The following is a 27,192-nucleotide window of genomic DNA, read 5'->3' as shown; positions in this document are numbered from 1 at the left end:
AATTTCCCTTCCCACATGGTTAAAGATGCCCTCCACGCATCTTGTCCACATCCCGCACCTCCGCCTTCAGACCCCATCCCTCCAACCGTAACAAGGACAGAACGCCCCTGGTGCTCACCTTCCACCCTACCAACCTTCGCATAAACCAAATCATCCACCAACATTTCCGCCACCTCCAAACGGACCCCACCACCAGGGATATGTTTCCCTCCCAACCCCTTTCCGCCTTCCGCAAAGACCGTTCCCTCCGTGACTACCTGGTCAGGTCCACGCCCCGCTACAACCCACCCTCCCATCCTGGCACCTTCCCCTGCCACTGCAGGAATTGTAAAACCTGTGCCCACACCTCCTCCCTCACCTCCATCCAAGGCCCTAAAGGAGCCTTTACCTGCACATCCACCAATATCATTTATTGGTTCCGTTGCTCCCGATGCGGTCTCCTCTACATTGGGGGGACTGGACGCCTCCGAGCAGAGCGCTTTAGGGAAAATCTCTGGGACACCTGCACCAATCAACCACACCACCCTGTGGCCCAACATTTCAACTCCCCCTCCCACTCTGCTGAGGACATGGAGGTCCTGGGCCTCCTTCACCGCCGCTCCCTCACCACCAGACGCCTGGAGGAAGAACGCCTCATCTTCCTCCTCAGAACACTTCAACCCCAGGGCATCAATGTGGACTTCAGCAGTTTCCTCATTTCCCCTTCCCCCACCTCACCCCAGCTCCAACCTTCCAGCTCAGCACTGTCCCCATGACTTGTCCTACCTGTCTATCTTCTTTTCCACCTATCCACTCCACCCTCCCCTCTGACCTATCACCTTCATCCCCTCCCACACTCACCTATTGTACTCTATGCTACTTTCTCCCCACCCCCACCCTCCTCTAGCTTATCTCTCCACCCTTCAGGCTCACTGCCTTTATTCCCGATTAAGGGCTTTTGCCCGAAACATCGATTTTCCTGCTCCTTGGATGCTGCCTGACCTGCTGTGCTCTTCCAGCACCACTCTAATCTACCCTCTGGTTTCCAGCATCTGCTGTCATTGTTTTTACCTGGTTGTACACTATAACCTGGTGTGAATTTTAACTTGGTATACCCCAGTCCAACACCGGCATCTCCAAATTATAAAATTATGAGATACATAGATAGAGTTAACAGAATGTTTTTCCCAGAGTTGAAGTGTCTGATACCAGGGGGCGTGCGTTTAAGGTGAGAGGGGGAAAATTCAATGGGGCTGTGAGGGATAAGTTTTTTACACAGAGAGTGATGAGTGTGGAACGCACTGCAGGGGGTGGTGGTGGAGGCAGATACAATCAAAGCATTTAAGGGACTTGTAGATAAAGCACATGAATATACAAGGAAGGAAGGAATATGGACCAAGGGCAGGCAGAAGGGATTGGTTTAATTTGGCATCATGTTCGGCATAACATCATGGGCCAAAGGGCCCTTTCCTGTACTGTACTGTTCTATATTCCATGTTCTATCACTGGCATTTCTTTCTCTGGTTTCTTTTCCAGACCTACACTTGCTGGCGTGTGCTCTCAAGGAATTCTGTCCCTTCATACATGAGGTTTATCCTAGTCTGTTTCATAATTACATGTATAAACTGTGTTAGGGCAATTTTTCTTTGTTAGAGGTTATATAAGTATTTGTATATGCTCGTATCCATAGCCCTCAGCAAGAGAACTGTGCAGTTATCACTGGCTAAAGTTTTTGTAACTAGTTAGTGCAACAGAGCTCTTGAACTCTGAGAACTCTTGACCCTTTCAGTTGGGAAGTTGGTTCCCATTATCGATTGTTCCCCAAGCTTTTCAAAAGTACTGAGGCCTGAGGTTTACTTTGGATTTTAGAGAAAGCTTGTCCCAACAGACAAAACAGTAGCTCCAACTGCAGCCGGCAAAGAAAGGCAATTATGTAATAGCAAAATACTGGGGATACTGGAGATCTGAAATAAAAACAGAGCATATGGGAGAAACTCAGTAGTTCTGGCAGCATCTATGGAGAGAGAAATAGAGCAATGTTTTCAGTCCAAGACTTCTTTAGAGCTGAAGGGAACTGGAAAATTATGTATTTATATATTGATTTGTCTGGTTTAAGACCATAATAAGACCACAAGAAATAGGAAAAAGGTTAGGCCTTTTGACCCCATGAGTCTGTTCGATCACTCAAAAGGATCATGGCTGATCTAACAGTTATCACATCCACATTCCTGCCCTTTCCCCATAACCTTTGATTTCCCAACTGGTCAAGAATCTAGCTAAAAATCACACAACACCAGGTTATAGTCCAACAGGTTTAATTGGAAGCACTAGCTTTCGGAGCAACGCTCCAGGTCAAGAATCTAGCTATCTCAGCCATAGGTATACAGCAAGACTCTGACCCCTCAGCTCTCTGTGACAAGGAGTTCCAAAGACTTTCAACCTTATGAGAGACGAAATTCCTCCTTATCTTAATCTTAAGTCGGTGCCCCTTTAAGCTAAAACTGGTCCTCTCAGCATTTACCCTATCAGGCCCTTTAAGAATCCTGTACATTTCAATAAGATCACCTCTCATTCATCTAAATTCCAATGAGTGGAATCCCAACCTGTTTAACTTTTGCTCATAAGACAATCCCTCTATACCAGAGATCGTTTTAGTGAACCTTCTCTGAACCGCCTCCAATGAAGTGATATCTTTTCTACACTGTAAGTAATCTAATCTAATCTAATCTTTCCTTAAATAAGAGACCAAAACTGCTCACAGTGCTCCAGATGTGGCCTCCCCAGCACCTTGGAGCATTATTGTGAGACCTCCCTACTCTGAAAGTTCTACACTTACAGGTCAGTGTTGCACTTTGGAAAGTCAAACCAAGGTAGGACTTGTACAGACGTGAGTGTGTTGCTGGAAGAGCACAGCAGGTCAGACAGCATCCGAGGAGCAGGAGAATCGGCATTTTGGGATTGCTGATGAAGGGCTTATGCCTGAAACATCGATTCTCCTGCTCCTCAGATGCTGCCTGATTTGCTGTGCTTTTCCAGCACCACACTCTCGACTCTGATCTCCAGCATCTGCAGTCCTCACTTTCTTCCTAGGATTTGTACAGTAATGATAAAGTCCTGAGGAGTGTTGTGGAATTGAGGGATCTAGGAGAACAAGTACATAATTCTTTGAAAGCAGTGTGACAGGTCGACAGGATGGTGAAGAAGGCATTTAATATGCTGGCCTTCATCAGTCGAAGCAGTTGGGATGTTATGTTACAGGTGTGTAAGTCGTTGGTGAGGCCGCACTTGGATTATTGGGTACAGTTTAGGTCACCCTGTTATACAAAAGATATAGTTAAACTGGAAAAAGGGCAAAGAAAATTTACGAGGATGTTGCCAGGACTAGTAGGCCAGAGTTATAGGGAGAGGTTGGCCAGGATAGGACTCTATTCCTTGAAACATAGGAGAATGAGGGGTGACCTTATAAAGATGTATAAAATCATGAGGGGCATAGACAGGATGAATGCATACAGTCTTTTTCCCAGGGATGGGGAATTGAAAATGAGAGGGCATAGATTTAGGTTGACAGGGGAAAGATTTAGGAAGGACCTGAGGGGCAATTTCTTCGCACAGAGAGTAGTGCCTGTATGGAAGGGCTTCCAGAGAAAGTAGTTGAGGCAGTACAATAGCAGCATTTTAAAAATATTTGGATAGGTACATGGATGGGAAGGGTTTAGAGAACATTTCTGAACTGACAGCCAGACTACTACGACCACTAGGACTCATAACAGCACACAAACCAACAGCCACTCTCAGACAACAACTCACCAGGACAAAGGACCTGATACCCAGCATGAGCAAAGCTAACGTAGTGTACAAACTCCCATGCAAGGACTGCACAAAACACTACATAGGACAAACTGGAAGACAGCTAACGATCCGTATCCATGAACACCAACTAGCCACGAAACGACACGACCAGATATCCTTAGTAGCCACACACGCAGATGACAAGCAACATGAGTTCGACTGGGACAACACTACTATTATAGGACAAGCCAAACAGAGAACAGCCAGGGAATTCCTAGAGGCATGGCACTCATCCACAGATTTAATCAACAAGCAAATACGGGCAATTGGAGCGAGCTGAGTGAGCAGCATGGTCAGCATGGACCAGTTTGGGCTGAAGGGCCTGTTTCCATGCTGTATTACTCTTTGACTCAATGACTGTTATTGAGGGCTCTTGAAATAAGGGCTAACATTCATTAGTCTTCCAGATTACCTGCTACACCCTCTGTGTGCCAGCTTTCTATGTTTCATGCACAAATCCTCCCAAATCCCATTATGCTGCAGCTTTCTGCAGTTTATGTCCATTTAAATAATACCCTGTTCTCCCTTCCAAAGGAATAACTTCACAAATGTCTCAAAAATCTCCGGGTGTAATTAATTACTAATACTTTGAAACTATGTGACCAAATCTGTTAGTCGATTTACTTTTGTTTATATTTATTTGCTGTTGTGATTCTGTTTGCCGAGCTGGGAATTTGTGTTGCAGACGTTTCGTCTCCTGTCTAGGTGACATCCTCAGTGCTTGGGAGCCTCCTGTGAAGCGCTTCTGTGATGTTTCCTCCGGCATTTGTAGTGGTTTGTACCTGCCGCTTCCGGTTGTCAGTTCCAGCTGTCCGCTGCAGTGGCCGGTATATTGGGTCCAGGTTGATGTGCTTATTGATTAAATCAGTGGATGAGTGGCTATTGAGGGAGTGCAGCGTAGGTTCACGAGGTCAATTCCCGGAATGGTGGGACTATCTTATGCTGAAAGATTGGAGCGATTGGGCTTGTATACCCTTGAGTTTAGAAGACTGAGAGGGGATCTGATTGTGACTTATAAGATTATTAAAGGATTGGACACTCTGGAGGCAGGAAACATGTTTCAGCTGATGGGTGAGTCCCGAACCAGAGGACACAGTTTAGAAATAAGGGGTAGACCATTTAGAGCAGAGATGAGGAGAAACCTCTTCACCCAGAGAGTGGTGGCTGTGTGGAATGCTCTACCCAGAAGGCTGTGGAGGCCCAGTCACTGGATACTTTCAAGAAAGAGTTGGATAGAGCTCTTAAGGATAGTGGAATCAAGGATTATGGGGATAAGGCAGGAACAGGATACTGATTGAGGATGATCAGCCATGATCATAATGAATGGTGGTGCAGGCTCGAAGGGCAGAATGGCCTACTCCTGCACCTATTGTCTATTGTCTATTGTTGGCTGCTTTCACAAAGAGACATGAATAAACCAGTTAAGATTTTATGACTAATCTGACAGCTTCATGATCACTTTTACTAGAAACAGCTTCTAATTTTGCATATTTTTTGTCAAATGAATTCTAATCCTGAAATTGTGATGGTAGAATTTGAACTCGTGATTTCTGAGTTATTAGTTCAGTAAACTAGCAGTGAACTACTGAGTAGATATCAGGGTGCTGCAGTACTCATCCTTGGAGTTTCCTAAAGATCAGCCTTGGGGACTTCATTACACGTAGTTAATGCATTACTGACAACATCTGGCTCTAACATTCCATCAGTTCCGCCAGTCACTTCAGCGTTGACAAATCCTTCTGTCGGACATTGAAAAGATGAACCAGACTTTTCTCTCACTGAGCATCAAAATGATTGAAGCTGTTGTTTGAAGCCACCACCAGGGAATCTATATCCCTCGGTGACTGCTTCAAATTTTATAATCTGTCCATCTAAAAGTCAATAAAAATATAGTATTTATAAAACACCTTTAATGGAGTAAAACTTCCACAGAAAAGCTATAAGATATTTGACAAGGAGTCAAATAAGAACCTATGAGGATGGGTTGCTAAAAACCTGGTCAAAGAGGTAGGAGTGCTTAAAGACCTCCAATATACTTTTGTTCACTTTAACTATTGCATTACACCCAAGTAGATCCTGGGTGAAGAATCCCTACTTCCCTATTTTCTCCAGATAAGTGAATCGTCATCATTCCTGATACCACTGTGGAATATCTCGTGTAAATCTTTCCAGACATGGATATCCTTCCAAGATTTGGACACAATTAGTGTAGAGTCACTAGAGGGCATTGTAAACTGTGGCCTGGGAGTAGATTGTCTTCTGTTCCTTTGGACCAGGGAGGAAGACATGTTAGTGTTGTGAAGGGAGAGGGCCTTCAAACAAGATAGAGGAAGGAAAATAAATGTGTAGAAGCACAAAATAAATACATGAATGAATAGTAATTGTCGAGTAAAATATTTTAATGTAAACTAAATGGAAACAATATTTTAACATCTTCCAGTATGACAAATGCAACACACTATATTTGTGAAACTTCTGGGTTTTAGCTACAGCAGATGTTCCAGCTCACTGCTGCTGGCTGTGGGACACTTGTTATACTGGTGCTTAGACAGTTTCCCACCAACTGGAAGCGTACCAGAAACATGTTCAGAAGAGGTTGTATCTATTCAGAAACAAAAAAACAGAGGTTGCTGGAAAAGCTCAGCAGGTCTGGCAGATCTGTGAAGAGAAATCAAAGTTAATGTTTCAGGTCCGGAGACCTTCCTCAGACCTTAATGTATTTATCCAGTTGTACTTCTATCTTGCATGTTGTTACCTTGTAGAAACACAGGAATATATGGAGCAGGAAATGATTGCACTATACATCTGCCAATCTCAGAGGACAAAAACACAGCCCATATCCTTCACCAAAAAGCCATCCATTCCCTCTTAAATTAGCTGACACTGTCCACTTTAACTGACTCCCTAAGCAGTGGCAACAGCTTGGGATTGAGGCACCTGGCTCTGTCTGAGATGATTAAATGTCAACTTCCTGTCCATTAGAGCCCCCTTACCCCCAGTCACTATCTCCAAAAATGGACATGAGCAAGTCAAGAGATAGCTATTTGGTTTCTCGAATGGACCAAATTTTAAAGATGATGCAAATGAAACAGTTAATTTTAAATGATAACAGTTATAGACATTAATGAAATAAAGTATGAAAGTATGGCACAAGCATAGGAATAATTGCTACACATTACAAAAAGCGTGCCTCCTTGATACTGCTCAGATGCTGACGCAGTCAGGGCCTGCATGCAACAAGACCAGAGCAAAACTTAAGCATTAGGCTAAGAGGAATGTCACATTTGCATCATATAATTGCCAGGCAATCCGTCTCTAACAAAGAGAATCCAGCCATCTTTCCTTGTTATTCAATGGTATACTGAACGTCAGATCCCCCACGTCAACTAAGGTTTACTCGTAACTAGAGACTTAACCAGACCAGACAATTTCTGTGGCTGCAGAGATGGCCAGAAAATGAGTGTTGAGTGTTGAGTAACTCACCCTTATCCTTAAAGCCTGTCCCACCATCTAGGCACAAGTCAGGAGAGTGCTGGAATACTCCCCACTTGGCGAGATGGGTGCAGCTCCAACAACATTCAAGAAGTGTGACACCATCCAGAATAAACAGCCACTTGATTGCCCCTTTAAATCGTAGTGTTATACATTATAGAAGCAGACTCTTCGGTCCAACGTGTCCACACTGAGCAGATATCGTAAACTGATGTAGTCCTGTTTGTCAACATTTGGCCCTCTAAACACTTCCAATTCATATACCTATCCAGATACCTTTTAAATGTAATTGTACCAGCTCCCTCCACTTCCTCTGGCAGCTCGTTCCATACGTGCACCACCCTCTGAAATCATCAATCCCAGCTGCAGTGTGTAATTCTGACATTAGGTCTCCAAGGTCAGCTGTGAAACTAAAACAGAAGTTGCTGGAAAAGCTCAGCAGGTCTGGCAGCATGTGTGAAGAGAAATCAGAGTGAACATTTCAGTTCTCAGGAAAAGTCACTGGACCTGAAACCTTAACTTTGATTTCTCTTTACAGATGCTGCCAGACCTGCTGAGCTCTTCCAGCGACTTCTGTTTTTGTTTCTGATTTATGGAATCCACAGTTCTTTCAATTCTTATTCAGCTGTGAAACTGCACTGTTTATAATTTTATTGACCAACCTCTAGAGAGGTTTGCAATTTCGCAGTCAGTTAGCTATGAAAGTGCACTGCTTGATGTTTCTTCATTCCCTTATCGCTAACTCAAGATGGCAGCGTTGTGAGCCATGTACAAGATGCATTGTGGTAACTCACTGAGGCTCCTTAGACAACACCTTCCAAACCAATGACATTTCCCACTTAGAAGTCAAAGGAAATAGCTACATGGGAATACCACCACTTGTAACTGTCTCTTCAAGTTAAACATCATCCTATCTTGGAAATATATTAAAGTTCTTTCACAGTTGCTGGTTCAGAATCCTGGAACTTCCTCTTTGACATTACTGTAGGTCTACCTACACCACACAGACTGCAGCAGTTCAAGAAGGCATCCCATCATCAGCTTTTAGGGCAATTAGGTCTGGGCACTAATTGCACTAATAGTGCTGCCAAATTCCATAAATGAATACAAAGCTCACACATATATACAATATTATATTCTTGACACCCATTTATTAGATGCAAATGCATGCAAGCCTTTACACCATATAAATGATGCAGTGTACGAATGTCCAAAACGTACACACACATGTGCAGACTCACACACAGGTAATAAGAACAGGAACTCTTTTCCCTCTCCCACAGTACCCCACAGGGGTACTGATTCCAAATGTAAGAGCTCCAACTGTTATCCTTCATAAGCTCAACTCATTCTGCACGGACCTGAGGTAAGGATTAGTTCCCCAGAGCAGAATACATTTAGATTCTTGCTGTCCATCAGGTTCATGTTCAGCCAGGTCTTAACACTTAAGGAGTGGAAAATAATGACTGCTGGTTGCATATATACCAGGGGAGGCAGGATCACTGGGCTCTGATGCCCTATTGGCAGCATGTGCTTTGCTGCCGTGGTATTTATCTTAAGGCAATGGTGATTTTTTTATTGTAAATTTGACCATTGCTCCAACTTTGTGGTGATCTTTGTATTTACTACCATGGGGAAGGTTGGCTTGGTTCTCTCACTGGTGCAACATATTCCTGATGCACTAATGTTTCAAAACAGGTCTGAAGAATGTCTTAAGCTTGTTTAATGCTCTATGACATATTTCAAAACTCTGAAACCATTTAACAAAAAAATGAACCATTTTGAAGTGAAGGCAACTCCTTCTCTGTTTAAAGTCTTCAGTGACTACAAGACTGTTCTAAGTATTCCAGCGAGAGTTCTTTAGGTTATTACATCTCCTGCTCCACACCCCATATTCAACTTGTCAATTCACTGCCACTCCTCAAAAAATAATACAATGCTATTAATATCTTGAACACTTGATCCCACTTCTCGACAAATAGAGATCCAGCCCCTTTTAACAGATTGAATTTACTCCAAATTTCCTCAGAAATCTATTCACAAGAGAAGGCCAATCATCTGTCACACCTACCTTGACATTGAATTACATCATGGCCCGAGCTGTACCTCAGCTCCACTTCCTAGACATTGCTATGTTTTGTTGCCCTCTAACCAATAAGTATTGATTAATCACAGTCCCGAAAGCTCCATTTTCCCTCAGCATCCACAACATTTTGAGTGCAGAATTCCAAATTTCCGCTGTTCTTTGCGTGGAATAACCTCTTCAGCCAGCAACTTTGAATTACCTATGTCTAATTTTAAGATTATTGTTACTTTGCTTTGATTTAGCAATCAAAGCAAATAGATTCTCTGTATCTTCCCTGATTCTCTTTTAACCATTTTCTCACTTTGGTTAGATGAGTTTTCAGTCAAGCTTCAAGCTCACCATTTAAAGGTCCAAACATTACCTCCTGCACAACAACAAGATGAAGGTCTAGTTAAACTGTATTTGATGTTTGGAGAAGGATTGTCAGCTGAGATATCAGCAAGGATCACTAGTCCCACAATCTGTGTAACAGAGTCCTGAAATACTGGCAAGAACAGGAATTTCCATCTGAAAGACGACAGCTTCTCCAATCCAGTATCTCCTCAAGAATGCAAGTCATGATAGATGGTAACTGAGACCTTCCTGGTTTGTCTAGGTAATCTTTGACCCTCCTCCCTGTTTGGAGAAGGGGACTGAGAGTGGCCACACTTGGGCTGTGGTCCCTGCTTGTATGACTTGTCAGACATGAGCAGGAGCTGTGCAGCTTGTCATCCTGGTTAGCTGCTGTGGGTGTGGGTGCAGTTTAGATGAGTACCTGAGCTTGAGATTTTGGATTTATAACAGGACCATCAAATATATTAATTCAGAAGACTGCCTCCTGGTTTCTATTGTCTCACTTTCCCTAACTGTTTTTCTTGAAAAATGTTGATAGCTTTCAGAGCAATACTGCACAAGCTTGCTTTTCATACATCCCAGTCAGAGCATAGCTCATATATGGTATCGCAATAAATCACCAAAGGTTTTTCAATGGCACCTTTAAAACTCATGACTTCTACCATTTAGAAACCGGACAATGGCAGCAGATACATGGTAACACCATCCCCTGCAAGAACCCCTCCAAGCCACTCACCACTAACTTGGAATTGTACCATTCCATCACTCTCACTAGGTCAAAATTCCAGAACTGCTTCCCTATGTTCCTTATAATGTTTCCTGCCACTGTGCACACAATCAAAGTCCACACATGACAACGGTGTTCAGAATTGTACCTTCCCTACAGGTGCTGCAGCAATTCGGTAATGCAACTCACTACCACTTCTCAAGGGCAATTAAGAATGGGCAAAGAAAATATTGAGCCACCCAGCAGTACTCATGACCAAATTTTTTAAACTGTAAAGAAGAAATGTAAAGCCTGGTGATAAACATGAGGACTCTAACACAGATGGGGAGTGGTGTGCTTGTAGTGTCATTGGACTGGTATTCCAGAGCCCAGGCTGATACTCTCAGAACATGGCTTTGAATAGAATTTTAATTAATTCACTAAAGTATGGAATTTTAAAAAATAATACTCTCATGATAACCATTGTTAATTGTTGTAAAAGCCCATCTGAGTCAGTGATGTCCATAGAGGAAGGAAATAGGCCTGATGTGACCAATATGTGACTCCATGCCTTACATGTCAGATAGTGGAGAAATCCCAACCTTTCAGTAAAGCTGCACTTTTAATTTCAATACAAACTTTTGCAAAATCATTTAGCAGATCTGAATAGATTATATGATACTCCTACCTAAAACCAGGAAAGAGAACCGGTATCTTTTAATGATTATGGATTTTTCCATTAGATTTACTGAAGTGGTATCTTCAGGGAAAATTACTGCAAAAGTGGTGATGAGAACATTAGCTCAATCTTTTACATGGTATGAATTACCCAAAGACATAAAATCGGATCAAGGCTCAAATTATATGTTGCAAATATTTAAAGAAATTATGTCTAGTTTGGGAATTAAACAATTTACATTTTTATGCGTATCACCCACAAACTCAAGTTGCATTGGTAAAGTGGTATCAAACTTTGAAGGCTATGATTAGGGCTTATTGCCAAAAATGTCCTAATGATTAGGATAAGGGCCATTGTAACATTTGCCATTAGGGACACTCCTAATGAGTGCATCGCGTTTAGTCCTTTTGATGGAATATCTGGGCATGAGGCAAGAGGTCCAATTAAATTAATTAAAGAGAAGTTAATAAACCAAAGCTTAGAACGATTGCTTCCAGTCTATGTGTCAAATTTCAGAGAGAAACTTTAGTTAACAAAAATTGAAAAAAAACTTAACAAACAATAAAAGCTAGAGCAGACAGAAAAGCCAAAGTTCAAATGTTGTTGCAGTAGACACAGTTATTACTGATTCAGGGAAACCATTAAAGGAAGGCTCACTAGACTTTATCAAATTAAGAAGAACCCCAATGATGTGATTTATGTAGTGAGTACTCTGGATAACGAGTGTGTCAACAATTATGTCATGTTAACATGTTTTAAAAGATATTACAGTAGGGATGATAGTTGCGAGAAACGTGTATTTACAGTAGTGAAGAAATTAGGAAGAGAAATAGACTTCTGAATAAGTCTGTCAAACGTTAATGTTGATCCCCATCTCTGTGAACCTTCTCTGCAGCCGTAACATTGTATTCTTCGTTCTGTTCTATTACCTCTGCACTTCGTATGGTATGATATACCATCATCGACTGCACGCAAAACATAACTTTTCACTGTACTTAGGACTGTGGGAGAATTAATCCGAACTGGAAATTTCAAAAGTTAACTTTCAGTAATCAAATTGGAAAATACAGAGGTGCTTAAAAGATAAATCTTCCAGAAAACTGTCAATGCCTGAATGCTAATACAGAATTATAAATGAAATTGTGGGAATGGGCCAGGAGAAACAGTTTTGCTGGTGATGATGGTGATTTGAGAAATGTGAAGCAACACCTTTACAGACTCAGTTTACATGAGTTCAGGAAGAGATTAAGTTCATGATGGACAATGAATTTTTGAACAGTATCAAAGTAACTGGAGCTTGCTGATTGTGATGATGCCAAAACTAGATGGGTCACAAAGATTTTGTGTTGATTTTTTTAAGGTCAATGAGGTAGTGAAAGTGGGAATATATCTTATACTGAGACTGGAGAATTGGGTCGAACAAATGGGACACACTTGATTTGTAATAAAAGTTGATTGCTAAAGAGGTATTGGTGAGTTTCTTTAATCAAGAGAGCTAGAGAAATCTTGGTTTTTATAATACTAGATTAACTTTATCAGTGCAAAGTCATGCTGTTTGGAATGGAAAACATACCAGCAACATTTCAACACTTATGCAATAAACTAATCATAGAGTCATAGAGATGTACAGCATGGAAACAGACCTTTCAGTCCACCTCGTCCATGCAAACCAGATCTCCTAACCTAAGCTAGTTCCATTAGCCAGCACTTGGCCCATATCCCTCTAAACCCTTTCTATTCAAATACCCATCCAGATGCCTTTTAAATGTTGTAATTGTACCAACCTCCACCACTTCCCCTGGCAGCTCATTCCATACACACACCACCCTCTGTGTGAAAGTAGGTCTCTTTTATATCTTTCCCCTCTCACCTTAAACCTATGCTCTCTAGTTCTGGACTGCCTCACCCCAGGGAAAAGACCCCGTCTATGTACCCTACCTATGCCCCTCCTGATTTTAGAAGCCTCTATAAGGTGAGCCCCAGCCTCCGACGCCCCAGTGAGACTGTTTACATTGACAGCTTGGTTGGTGATAGTCAAACCTGAGAAGACCATTTACAGCATTTGACTAACCTCTTTGGATTGACTACAGAAAGCTAATTTAGTTATATATTTGATGAGGACACCTGCAAACACCATTTATTCATGGGATGTAGCCATCACTGGTTACACCAGCATTTATTGTCTATTCCCAATTGCCCAGAGGACAGTCAAGAGTCTGCTCTGGGCCTGGAGTCACCTGTAGCCAGATCAGATAATGATGGCAGAGTCTCTCCTTAGAAGACATTAGTGGACCAAATGGGTTTTTTTATGACAATCCACAGTGATTATACAGTCAGCACTACTCCAGCTCTGTATTCAAGATGTTTTTCTTACTCAGGCCATTGTGTCCAAGATAAAACTTGAAGTTTTATATTATATTGCCATGAGTGGATTCGATTGCAACTTTGTTCTGAAACTTAGCACTATCATTGCATTCATAAGAAATTTTAAAAAAGCAGAAAATTTGAATGGACTGAAGGATGTGAAATTGCCTTTGAAAATTTTAAAGCTGATGATAATGGCACATTTACAATTGGCAATAGGTGCAGGAGTAGGCCATTCGGCCCTTCGGGCCAGCACCACCATTCATTATGATCATGGCTGATCATCCACAATCAGTATCCTGTTCCTGCCTTATCTCTATAATCTTGATTCCACTATTTTTAAAAGCTCTATCCATCTCTTTCATGAAAATATCCAGAGACTTGGCCTCCACTGCCCTCTGGGGCAGAGCATTCCACACAGCCACCACTCTCTGGGTGAAGAAGTTTCTCCTCATCTCTGTCCTAAATGGCCTACCCCTTATTTTTAAGCTGTGTCCTCTGGTTTGGGACTCACCCATCAGTGGAAACATGTTTCCTGCTGCCAGACTGTCTAATCCTTTAATAATCTTGTACGTCTCAATCAGATCCCCTCTCAGCCTTCTAAACTCAAGTGTATACAAGCCCAGTCATTCCAATCTATCAACATATGATAGACCCACCATTTCCAGGAATTAATCTCGTGAACCTACGCTGCACTCCCTCAATAGCAACAATTTCCTTCCTCAAATTTGGAAACCAAAACTGCACACAGTACTCCAGGTGCGGTCTCACCAGGGCCCTGTACAGCTGCAGAAGGACCTCTTCACTCCTACACTCAATTCCTCTTGTTTTGAAGGCCAGCATACTATTAGCTTTATCTGTGCCAAATTATGCAAAACCTCTCAAACTAGCTGTTGATGTCAACAACATCGGTGTGGGGTGGGTTTTATTGGAAGATAACAAGATGAGGATTGGTTGACTGCCAGTTATTTTTCAATGAAACTGCATATCAACAAAAGTACTCAACCATTGAGAAAGAGACATTGAGCCTAGTGCTGACTCTGCACCATTTTGAAATCACCAGTAATGTAGATGGAACAAGTATTTATATGGTTCATAATTGTTTGCTTTTTTGAAAATAATTTGAGACAAAAACTTACAATTATCTCCATGGAGATAATTCTTCAACCTTATAATTCAGCAATTCTTCATGGATTTGGTAAAGACAATGTCATCACAAACACTTTTATCAACTTTTGGAGATGCTGGTATTGGACTGGGGTGTACAAAGTTAAAAATCACACAACACCAGGTTATAGTCCAACAGGTTTAATTGGAAGCACACTAGCTTTCGGAGCAACGCTGCTTCATCAGGTGATAGTGGAGGGCTCAATCCTAACACAGAATTTATAGCAAAAATTTGCAGTGTGATGTAACTGAAATTATACATTGAAAAATTGATTGTCTGTTAAGCCTTTCATCTGTTAGAATACAGTGATAGTTTCACTTCTTTCATGTGTAAATCACAAAACCCTTCTTTTTAAAGTTGCATTCTCGGGTTAGCTGCTAACAATGGTGATAGCGAGACAATATGTTGGAGGTGTTAGCCCCCTGTGTTCTCTGTCTATGACCTGATGTTTAGATTGATTCCAATCTAATAAGTGAGATAACAGAGTTTTACGTAAATTCCTGCAGTTATTGAATGTATACAGTTTTTGAGCAAATTGCAATGTAACTCTGCAATACAAATTCACCCCACAAAATATATGTGTGCATGTGGGTCTTTGTCTGTCTGTGTGTGTGTATGTCTGGGGTGGGGTTTTGTGAGTGTGAGAAAGTGTGTGTGTGTGTGTGTGTAGTGGGTGCAGAGTGCCTTAAGTCTGCGAGGGGGTGCATGTGTGAGCGTGGGAGTGTGTGTGTCTATAAGGCTGTGTGTGGGTATCTGTGCGGGTCTGTATGTAGGAGTATCTCTGTGTGTGTGTAGTGCAATGGTGGTCACCTTTAATGTGACATGAACCCAAAGTCCTGGTTGAGGCCCTCCCTATGGGTACCGAACTTAGCTATCAGCCTCTGCTCGGCCACCTTCCTCTGCTGCCTGTCCCGAAGTCCACCTTGGAGGATGGTCACCCGAAGGTCCGAGGCTGAATGTCCTGGACCACTGAAGTGTTCCCCAACTGGGAGGGAGCCCTCCTGTCTGTTGATTGTTGTGCGGTGCCCATTCATCTGTTGCCGTAGCCTTTGCTCGGTTTCCCCAATGTACCATGCCTCCGGGCATCCTTGCCTGCAACGTATAAGATAGACAACGTTGGCTGAGTCACATGAGTACCTGCCATGTACAAGGTGGGAGGTGTTCCCACGCGTAATAGTGGTATTTATGTCCACAGTCTGACAGGTCTTGCAGCGTCCACCGTGACAGGGTTGTATGGAGTTATCCTGAGAACCGGGCAGTTTGCTACATTGCAATTTGCTCAAAAACTGTATACATTCATGTAGAACTCTGAGCTCAAAAACTGCAGGAATTTATGTAAAACACTTATCTCATTTATTAGATTAGAATCAATCTAAACATCAGGTCATAGACAGAGAACACAGGGGGCTAACACCTTCAACATATTGTCTAGCTATCACCATTGTTAGTAGCTAACCCGAGAATGCAACTTTAAAATGTGTTTTGTGATTTACACATGAAAGAAGTGAAACTATCACTGTATTCTAACAGATGAAAGGCTTAACAGACAATCAATTTTTCAATGTATAATTTCAGTTACATCACACTGCAAATGTTTGCTTTAATTCTGTGTTACGATCGAGCCCTCCACTATCACCTGATGAAGCAGCGTTGCTCTGAAAGCTAGTGTGCTTCCAATTAAACCTGTTGGACTATAATCTGGTGTTATGTGATTTTTAACTTTTGTCAACAGCATACATGCCAGAGATTTTGTGACATGTAAAAGTGATTGCTGTGTGAATCAGTGTATAATTAATGTAAAAATGTATTAGAGTTGTATGTCATAGAATTACTGGTGAGATGACTTGATAAATATTAAAAATGCCTCTAACATGCATTTCCATTCTTATTGGGGGGATGGAGTGTGGTGTAAACTGTGTGATTTGTATATATTTGTTTTAATGTTATTTATTGTGTGTTTGGCTTTATGGTTTTTGAATTTATAACTGAAGGGTTTTAAATGTCTAAAGTTAATAATACAGTTTATCTATTTCTGTAGCCTTTGGTGATTTATTTTAAAACAGCTTTTGTTTGGTTTTGGAGTGAATGGGTTTGTGTGCACCACCCCAGTGGACTTTTGATTATTTCAGATTGTTTTGCAACTCATCCAGTTAATTAATGGGGCCTCTAGATTTATTAGAGTTTTCTGAAGCTTGAAATTTCTTAAGTATAAACACCCTTCGAGTAGAGAGAGACTTCCAGATTTCAGTTTTTACCTTGAGTGGGTAGTCCTGTGAAGTCTTTAGAATAGGGTGTCTGTGTAGACCAGTGTTCCTGAGAAGGGAAGTATATATAGTGACCTAGTTTGGCTTAGAGTGAAGACTTAATATTAGATCCACACCAGAAGTGTTGGGACAAAACCCTGAAGAGGTTACTTAAATGACTACATCAAGCAGGTGTATTATAGCTCCAGAAGAAGCTATTTGCAGTCCCAGTCGAAAGCTTAAAATCACAAGTGACTTCAAACTTCTGAGATGGTAGATAAGGTATTTTGACGTGGGTATGGTTTGGATAATGTTTTCAGTACTATCCAAAAGCTGTTTACATAATAAAGACAGCACAAAAGAGGCATTTCAGCTCATGGAGTTTGCACTGAGTAAACTACTCTAGATCTAAACTATTCCCACTTGCCAACACTTAGCCCACAACTTTAAATTATGGCATTAAGAGTCAACCACATTACTATGGGTCTATGTAGGGCAGACCAGATAAGGATGTTAGTTTTCCCTGTCTGAGGGGCATCAGTGACTCAGCAACAATTGACATGGTTACCATTGGGTCCAGCTCTTTGTTCAGTCCAAGTTTCACCATATCCCTAGAACATTGGTCGAGCAGTAACACTACCAGCACAGCAACACTTATCCTGCTTTGTTTTGTTTCGATTTATAAAGGAATGCTTTGGGATTAATGGGATTATATCTTTATTATTTAACCTTGGAATTTGTGTTGCAGATTCTGGGCTTTAGATGTTTCAGCAAGAACAAAGATGGTAGCAAAGAGGACAGGCATTGTTAATCAAGGGTAGTATTACAGCAGCTGAGAGAACATGTGAGGACTCATCCACTGAGGTAGTATGGGCTGAGGTTAGAAACAGGAAAGGAGAGGGCACCCTGTTGGGAGTTTTCTATAGGCCCCCGAATTGTTCCAGGGATGTAGAGGAAAGGATAGTAAAGATGATCCTCAGTAGGAGCAAGAGTGACAGGGTGGTTGTTATAGGGGACTTTAACTTCCCCAGTATTGACTGGGGATACTATAGTTCAAGTAGTTTAGATGGATCAGTTTTTGTTCAATGTGTGCAGGAGGGTTTTCTGACGCAGTATGTAGACAGGCCAACAACGGGCGAGGTCACATTGGATTTGATACTGGGGAATGAACCTGACCAGGTGTTAGATTTGGAGGTAGGTGAGCACTTTGGTGATAGGGCCCATAATTTTGTTATGTTTACAATCACAATGGGCAGGGTTAGGTATATACTTCAGGGAAATAGGTTTAACTATTTCCATAAGGCAATTATGATGCGATTAGGCAAGATTTAGGATGCTTAGGATGGGGAAGGAAACTGCAGGAGATGGGCACAATTGAAATGTGGGGCTTATTCAAGGAACAGCTACTGCGAGTCCTTGATAAATATAAACCTATCAGGCAGAGGGGTAGTTGTTGAGAGAGGGAGCCATGGTTTACTCAAGGAATTGAAGCTGTTGTCAAGAGGAAGAGGAAGGCTCATGTGAGGATGAGGAGTGAAGGCTCAGTTAGGGGCCTTGAGAGTTATAAGTTAGCAAGAAAAGGTCTAAAGAGGGGGCTAAGAAGAGCCAGGAGGGGACAATGAATAGGATCAAGGGAAACCTTTGGGCCTTCTATAGGTATATCAGGAATATAAGAATGACTAGAGTAAGATTAGGGCCAAACAAAGACAGTAGTGGAAAGTTGTATGTGGAATCGGAGGACATGGGGAAGCGCTTAATGAATACTTTTCCTCAGTATTCACATTGGAAAAGGACAATGTTCGTGAGAATAGAGAGATACAGATTTCTAGATTAGATGGGATTGAGGTTGACAAAGAGGAGGTTTTAGCAATTTTGGAAGATCTGAAAACAGATGGGATTTATCCTCGGATTCTCTGGGAAGCCAGGGAGGAGATTGCAGAGCCTTTGGCTTCGATCTTTAAGTCATCATTGTTGATAGGAATAGTGTCAGAAGACTGGAGGAGAGCAAATGTTGTTCCCTTGTTAAAGGAGGAGAGTCTAGACAACGCTGGTAATTATAGGTCAGTGAGCTTTACTTTAGTTGTGGGTAAGGTGTTGGAAAAGGTGTAAGAGAAGGGATTTATAATCATCTGGAAAGGAATAATTTGATTAGGGATAGTCAACATGGTTTTGTGAAGGTTGGTCATGCCTCACTAATCTTATTGAGTCCTTTGAGAAGGTGACAAAACAGGTGGATGAAGGTAAAGTGGTTGATGTGGTGTATATGGACTTCAGTAAGGTGTTTGATAAGGTTCCACATGATAAGCTATTGCACAAAATAAGATGTTTCAGGATTGAAGGTGGTTTCACGCTTTGGAGCAGAAATTGGCTAGCTGAAAGAAGACAAGGTGGTGGTTGATGGGAAATGCTCATCCTGGAGCTCAGTTACCAGTGGTGTACCGCAAACTGCTGTTTGTCATTTTTATGAATGATCTGGAGGTGGGTGTAGAATGATGGTTTAGTACATTTACAGATGATACTGTGGTAGGCAGAGTTGTAGATAGTGCCGAAGGATGTTGTGGCTTACAGAGGGACATAGATAAGATGCAGAGCTGGGCTGAGAAGTGGCAAATGGAGTTTAATGCAGAAAAGTGTGAGGTAGTTCACTTTGGAAGAAGTAACAGGAATACAGAGTACTGGGCTAATGGTAAAATTCTTGATTTGGAGATGCCGGTGTTGGACTGGGGTGTACAAAGTTAAAAATCACACAACACCAGGTTATAGTCCAACAGGTTTAATTGGAAGCACATTAGCTTTCGGAGCGATGCTCCTTCATCAGGTGATAATGGAGGGCTTGGTCGTAACACAGAATTTATAGCAAAAATCTACAGTGTGATGTAACTGAAATTATACATTGAAAAATTGATTGTCTGTTAAGCCTTTCATCTGTTAGAATACAGTGATGGTTTCACTTCTTTCGTGTGTAAATCACAAAACCTTTTTTAAAAACAGTTGCATTCTCAGGTTAGCTGTAACAATGGTGATAGCTAGACAATATGTTGAAGGTGTTGGCCCCCTGTGTTTCTTGTCTATGCCATGATGTTTAGATTGATTCTAATCTAAAAAGTGAGATAACGGAGTTTTATATAAATTCATACAGTTTTTGAGCTCAGAGTTCTACATGAATGTATGCAGTTTTTGAGCAAAGTACAATGTAACCCTGCAAGTACAAAATCACCCCACAAAATATCAGGATGAAGGGCTGATGCCTGAAACATCGATTCTCCTGCTTCTCAGATGCTGCCTGACCTGCTGTGCTTTTCCAGCACCACACTCACTACTTTGTTAAATCCAAAACAATTCAAAATATGATTTGTCAAGCCAGGTTTACATCTGGGATCTGACATTTTTTGATAATAACATCAGCTGGGCTCATAAAACTAACCATTTTCTCTACACGTGTCAGAACAATTATCCCTTCCTATCCTTTTTGCCAAAATACTTTTCTTCACAGTTAATTTATATTCTATCTGATACTTATCAGTTAATTCCAACAGTGTGTCTATGTCCTGTTGCAGTTGGTTGGTATCATAGGAATCAGCCAGTCAACTCCCGAAGCCAGCTTTGCCATTCTAGATCCTGTCTGATCATTCACTTCAATACTATTTTTCTCGGCTATCCTCATAAGTGAATGTATCAAGAAGCCTGTCAATCTCTGATATACGTTTGCTGTCTCTGTAATCTCCTCCAATCCCACAACCCTCCAATTTAGCCATGCACCTCTCAATCTGGCCCTTCGAACACCCTGATTTTAATTGTTCCACCATTTCCCTGCCCTCTCCACCTCGCCTTCCTCCTTCAACACATTCCTTAGTCTACCTCATCTGACCTTATATTTCTTTACGTGATTCAGTATGATACTTTATTTTCTCATGATCCTACAAAAATGACTGGGGATATTTTATTATGTTAAAATATCTCTTAGAAATACAAGTTTTTGCTGATAACTACTATACTTTATATCCAGATTCTGCTGTTCCCTATCCTGTGTACAGGGGGTGCTATTCTCTAGCATTTACACAGGCCTACTACTCTTTATAATACACAGATTATTTCCTTCAGTATTACCTGATACTTCCTTAAATAATCTAAAGGGCTGTTTCTCCCAATGATGTAATCCTTATTCTAATAATAGCAGCCTGGGGGTTCCCTTTGACCAGAAACTGAACTGGATGAGCCACATAAATGCAGTGGCTACAGGAGCAGGTCAGAGGCTGGGAATACAGCAGCAAGTAACTCCCCTCCTGACTCCCCAAAGCCTGTCCACCATCTACAAGGCACAAGTCAGGAGTGTGATGGAATACTCCCCCCTTGCCTGGATGAGTGCAGCTCCAACAACACCCAAGGAGCTTGACACATCAAACACACCAGTCCCTAATTGATACCCTCTCCAACACCTTCAGCATTCACTCCCTCTGTTGCGAATGCACAGCGGCAGCAGTAACTCAACAAGCCCCTTCAACAGCACCATCCGAATCTGTTACCACTTCCACCCAGAAGGACAAGAGCAGCAGATTCATGGGAACACCAGCCCCTGCAAGTTCCCCTCCAAACCATTCAGCATCCTGACGTGGAAATATATTTCAGTTCCATTTCTGTTATTGGGTTACCATCCTGGAGCTCCCTCCCTCACAGCATTGTAGGGATCAGAGGTTACAGGGTTCATGCAGGACAATGGGATTGAAGTCCAAAGATGTGCAGGTTAGGTGTTGCGGGGTGGGGGGACTGGGTTTGGATGGGGTGCTCTTTGAGGAGCTGTGCAGTCACAATGGGCCGAATGGCCTTCTTCTGCACTGTAGGGATCCTATGAGAAAATTGCTAAAGCAGACTCGATGGGCCAAATGGCCTAATTCTGCTCCTATGTCTTATGCATGTATCCACACTCCAAAGACTGCAGTGGTTCAAGGAGCTAACTCACCACCATCTTCTCCAGGGTAATTCGGAGGAGCAATAAATGCTGACCCAACCAGTAAAATGTCATATACTTTTCTTCCTTCTTCCCAAATGGTATTTCTTTTGCTGTGCAGAAATCCTGCATCCCAGGAACTCTATGGATGAGGAATGCTGGCTTGGGAACTGCACTCTAGCCCACTTGTCTTTCTGCTGGTGTACTTATCCTACATAGTTGGTAGCTGAGAGCATAAGGAAGATGTAAGGTGGTTCCACCCTGGGCAAAACAAAATTGTTTTGCAAAACCACCGTCATTTGACACGCCCTTGCCTGATCGCTTCCTGGCATCTGATCACAGGATAAGGAACAGCAGCTGCAGCCAAGGCCAGCACCAAGCTGTTCCTCCCTCTTGGCTGGAGGAGGATGCCTGGAGGCAAACAGCCCACAAACAAGGCTGGCTTTGTTTAATATAAGCAGTCCTGACAGCAGAATAGGATGCATATCCCTGAATGTAGCTGAAAAATACATACGCACGTACACACACACATGCATAAACCTATTTGGGGGAGAAAGAAAATCCAAACAGGGAGAGAGATGGAAATTGAGATGAGACACCAGAGCCTGAAGTGTGGGTAGCTGTGTGGTACATTACCTGAAGGCTTTGTTCTTGTATTTTTTTCCCTTGCTGTGTGCTGCTCACTAATTTGTTACTATGGCTACAGACAATGTTGGCCTCTGTTTGAGTTCCTTAAGGTGCAGTTACTTTATTAAAGGTGTAGTTTTCCATATGTGATTTGCAGACCATAGGAAAAACAAGTATGTACTGATAACTTGGGATTTATTTGAGTAAACAAAAACAATCTATATAGTTTTGGATCGTTTCTTCTGTCAGTTGTTGAGGCTACTGAAGAGCTGAATACATTCTGGTTTGCAGTCGTTAAACTGAGAGAATGTCTTTTTCCTCATGTTGGGGGATTTTTTCTGCATTTCTGTCTGAAAGCCCCCTCCTTACATAAACAGCCCACCCCCAACAATGAGAATCCCCATTTTCTCTCCTATTCCCCAAGCATTTTTTTAAAAATCTGGTTGACATTGTAAAGGCACCATTTATTCCCGCCTCGTGTTTTTTCTTACCTTGGATATCTCAAGTGCAGAGGTTCTGGTCCTTCCTGTATCAGTCTGACCCATCGAGTGAATATTCAACAACCCATGACATACCCCAGAGTCAGAGTTAGAAGAGCATGGGTGGTCACTGACAGAGATCAGTTGGGGCCACATAACCTGGTTCAGCTGTGTATGTAGCATTTTGGCCCTGTTCATCAGTGAACGAGATGTTGTCTTCCACACGTGTTCATGTATTCATCGTTTTTTTTAGAGCAATATTTGAAGAAAGCATTTGGTTTAATGAGATCAACATTGAATCTTGCAGCTGTTTCATTTAACTAAGCAAGCAAGCACAAGAATAATAATTATGGTTTCTTCATTCAAACATTTTTCTTTGTATAGTGTTCTACACTTCACTGGGTCAGCTTACTTCAATTAAGCAAAATAGCATCTAACTACCAATGTGTATCTTAACCTTGAGTCTGCTGACGCCCCTCTCCTGTAGCTTTCTCTTGGGGAAATAAAACTGCCTCTGTTTTTTTTACCTCTCACTTTGTATCTGGGCTGAGAACCCTCATAACACAATGGTTTGATGTTCCATCCATGACCTCGTCAATCTAACAAATCAGAGAATTGCAATATTTGGGGTAATTACTTCAAAGACCTTTTCATTAGCGTTTTAACCACCTTTTGTTTCTGTGTTCCTTTAATGTGTATAAATTTACCTTTGTTTTAGAACAAATCTAAATGACCTTCCTACTTCTCATAGTCCTCAAAAGATGGTGTCTAAAGTTTTGTGATTGCTTGAAAAAGAAGAAAAAAACTTGTGTTTAAATCATTTCAAAGTACTTGGAGCTACTGCAATATTTATGAAATGCGATTATTGTAATATAGAGAACACAACAACCAATGCACACACAGCCAGTTCTGACAAACAGTAATCATTTGAAGGTTAAATGCCGGCCGAAACACGAGGAGCCTCCTGTTCTTCGAACAATGCCACTGGAAAACCGTGTAACCATCCAGTTCAGATCAGGCCTCATTTTAATGTTTCATTCAGCAGATGGCATCTGCTAACAGTGCAGCACTCCCTCAGCAATGGAGTATCAGCCTGGCTTTTGTCCCCAGGGCTTTGGTAGGCAATTTCAACCAATATCTTTGTAATGTAAGTGTGAGCACTGTGACAAAGCTAATACCTTCTTAGCAGTGTACAATTAAGAGTTTTCCTACTTTGGGTAGGATGAAAAATCAATAACACTGTGAGAAGCTGGAGTCTGAGATAGGATAATTCAGGCAGGGGTCCAGAGCTGGTTCCTGTTAAAGGTATTTGTAGTCCAGTTAGTTTTGTGCCTTTCAACTCTTCTCCTTGGAATTTTTGTTGATGATGCTGACTTCAAATTGTAAGGCGCATTTCCTCAACGAGATTTTGTGAGATTTGAACTCCACTTATAATTAATATTGCCATCGAAAGAGAAGCTCAGAGCTGGTATCGCAGCACCAGGTATTAAAGACAGAGTCTTTGCTGCTAGACTGGAACGTGGCTAACAGAGATGAGGAAGTAAAGGGTGAGTGAGATCTTGCACCACATTTGCTGAACTCAGCGCAGGGTGCTTTGCCCCATAATCTCCATGACAATTGTTCGACCCTTGGCCTTGGCTAAATGGCTGTTAATATTCTCTTGACTGACTTGACCTACAGCAAGCATCATCCCAGAATTCCCAGAACTAAAGCTGCCCTAACATTTTCACAGGTGGTAACATACTATATCAGCTATCCAATAGAAGCTTAGATCGACAGTTTTGCATCCATTTTGTGACATTACTGAGACTGATCTTTTTTAACATTTTCTAAAAAAAGCTTTCCTTAATCAAAAAATTTAGTTCTAAAGATAAGATTGTTCATGTTTGCATTCCAGGAAGGAGGTTAGAGAGGTATCGGTGTGATTTGTGCTCCAGATCAATATTCAGTAACCCCCACCAGATTATATTGGGTGTGTTTAGAACTGGATTCAAATATGCTGGCTTTATTGTTCCTCATTCCTGAAGAACGGCTCATGCCCGAAACGTTGATTTTCCTGCTCTTTGGATGCTGCCTGACCTGCTGCGCTTTTCCAGCAACACATTTTCAGCTTTATTGTTGAAGAGCCCACTAACACTCTTGTATCATGCATCATGAATGTAACTTGGGCAGCTCGCCAGAGGTTTACTGGTCCCAGGGCAAGGATACCAGACACAGGCATAATAGAATGACTACAAAGCGATGATTAACCAGGAAGCTTGTCTTTGGTTCCCACTGTGACCTATGTTTCTTGTTCTTGCAGGGTGCAGGTCCTACAGCAGGCCCCCAGGCAGGAGCCAGATCAGCTTTGTCTCGCCAGTACACACGACAGAGGGTAACTCGGGTAAACCTCAGGGACTTCATCTTCTACATGGAACAGGAACGAGACACCAGGCACTCACTAGTACTGTACCGAGCACTGCTGAAGTAGACAGTGAGGGACAAGGAGCCAGTCCCTCAGACCTACATGAACAGGCCATCAGTATTCAGTGATCGCCGCCTTGTGCCTTTTCCTCAAACAAATCATTTTGTATTTACACTTGTTTACTGTTGCCTCAGACCTCATCTTCTGATAACCTTTAGATACCTCTAGCCGAGTGTTTGCATCCAGTATTTAATTTCTTTGCAAATCCCCACATAGTTTTTTTTTGTCTATTTGTCAGTGGAGATTTAAAACAAAAACTGTGAATTCTAGTAAATCCATAATGACAAATGCTGCAACCCACACACTGCAGGTCTGTCAGTACCTGAGACAGGAATACACCTTCTGAGTTTGTGCCAGAAAAGTGAAAGGACCCCTGACCAAACTGTTAACTGACCTCTTCCTCTCCAGTTACTCACAGACTGTACCTGTTGTAGCAGTTTTTAAACTTCTATTTTGTCTCTTTCCACCTCCCCACCAACCATCTGCATGTCCGTGTTTTTAGCGGGAAAAGAGGAGGCTGCAATTATGCAACCGTCTATTGTAGTGTCTTGTTCCAGTGCTTTAGCTTGTCTTTTCCTTAGGTATTATTATGTTATAACCCATTTCAGGAGTTAGTCTCAATAGCTGCTCCTGCATTCAAAAGCCTTTAGCAGTATTGAAAACTATATGTTTAAGGGAAATATATATTGTTTTCATTTTATAACTTTATTTAAATTTTCTTTGCAAACCTAAAATTAAATGGTTGCACACAAGGACCTGGTGAAATTGCTGGAGAGATTTTAACTGTGAGGACATATTGTCCAACAAAAGTTCCTTATGGAGAGATTAAAGTGGGCGTTGCTGGTCTCATCAGTGTTTTTTTTGTTTGTACTAATCAGTGTGTGGGATCATTTAGTTTAAACTAATTGTAAAAGTTTTCCTGAATTTAAATTAAGGTGAGTGGGGAATTACTACAATAATGGAGTACATTAGTGATCCAGTTGCCTTTCTCTCTCTCTCTCAAAAATGTTGCTGCCAGGTTGACAGCTGATGCAATTGAGTTAAAGGTGATGTCAGTGAGTGATTGATTAAAGACATTGCCAACATACAACAATGGTTCCTGAACAGTTTTCCTGAAGTGGCTCAACAATCATGGATAAAGACACCCCTGTATCATATGGAAGTGCTATGTGTAAAGATGATGTACCTTTTAAAACCTTGTTAATTCTAATTATAACATCTTCAGCAGTGAGTTCTGCTTAAAAAGCAAGTTTTATTCGCAGTGAAATGTCTGCATTCTCCAACTTCTCATCAAACATACACCCACACACCCACACGTGCTCTCACCCTGACACACTCTCACCCACACACCCACACACGCTCTCACCCTGAAACACACACACACACACACACACACACACACACACACACACACACACACACACACACACACACACACACACACACACACACACACACCATCATTGATGAGCTGCTGCGTCTCTATCTCCTTGCTAATATCAGCACGGTAAAAACAATGACTGCAGATGCTGGAAACCAGATTCTGGATTAGAGTGGTGCTGGAAAAGCACAGCAGTTCAGTCAGCATCCGAGGAGCAGGAAAATCGGGGAGAGAGAGGTTTCCAGCATCTGCAGTCATTGTTTTTATCTCGTTGATTTTAACCCTACTGCGAATCCTCTTGCAAGGATGCCTGACTTGAAGAAGTTTTCCTCCTCTCTCTCCCTGATTTTCCTGCTCCTCAGATGCTGCCTGAACTGCTGTGCTTTTCCAGCACCAC

At 41.9% G+C, this 27,192-nt stretch overlaps 1 protein-coding gene across 3 annotated transcripts in view; it reads left to right on the top strand.

Moving 5' to 3' along the window:
* Nucleotides 1-25,463, top strand: part of LOC132823623 (transcription initiation factor TFIID subunit 4-like) — a 339,253-nt gene extending 313,790 nt beyond the window's left edge. For all 3 annotated transcript variants that reach the window (XM_060837554.1, XM_060837553.1, XM_060837552.1), the window contains exon 16: nt 25,253-25,463. In XM_060837554.1, coding sequence (XP_060693537.1) covers nt 25,253-25,420 — 168 coding nt within the window. In that variant the 3' untranslated portion in view covers nt 25,421-25,463. The remainder of the gene's footprint in view (nt 1-25,252) is intronic.
* The last annotated feature ends 1,729 nt before the right edge of the window (nt 25,464-27,192 follow it).

Source organism: Hemiscyllium ocellatum, chromosome 17, assembly GCF_020745735.1.
Source record: "Hemiscyllium ocellatum isolate sHemOce1 chromosome 17, sHemOce1.pat.X.cur, whole genome shotgun sequence".
In the NCBI taxonomy this organism is placed as follows: Eukaryota; Metazoa; Chordata; class Chondrichthyes; order Orectolobiformes; family Hemiscylliidae; genus Hemiscyllium; species Hemiscyllium ocellatum.
Note: the sequence above shows the minus strand (reverse complement) of the source record. Positions and strands in the feature narration are given on the sequence as shown.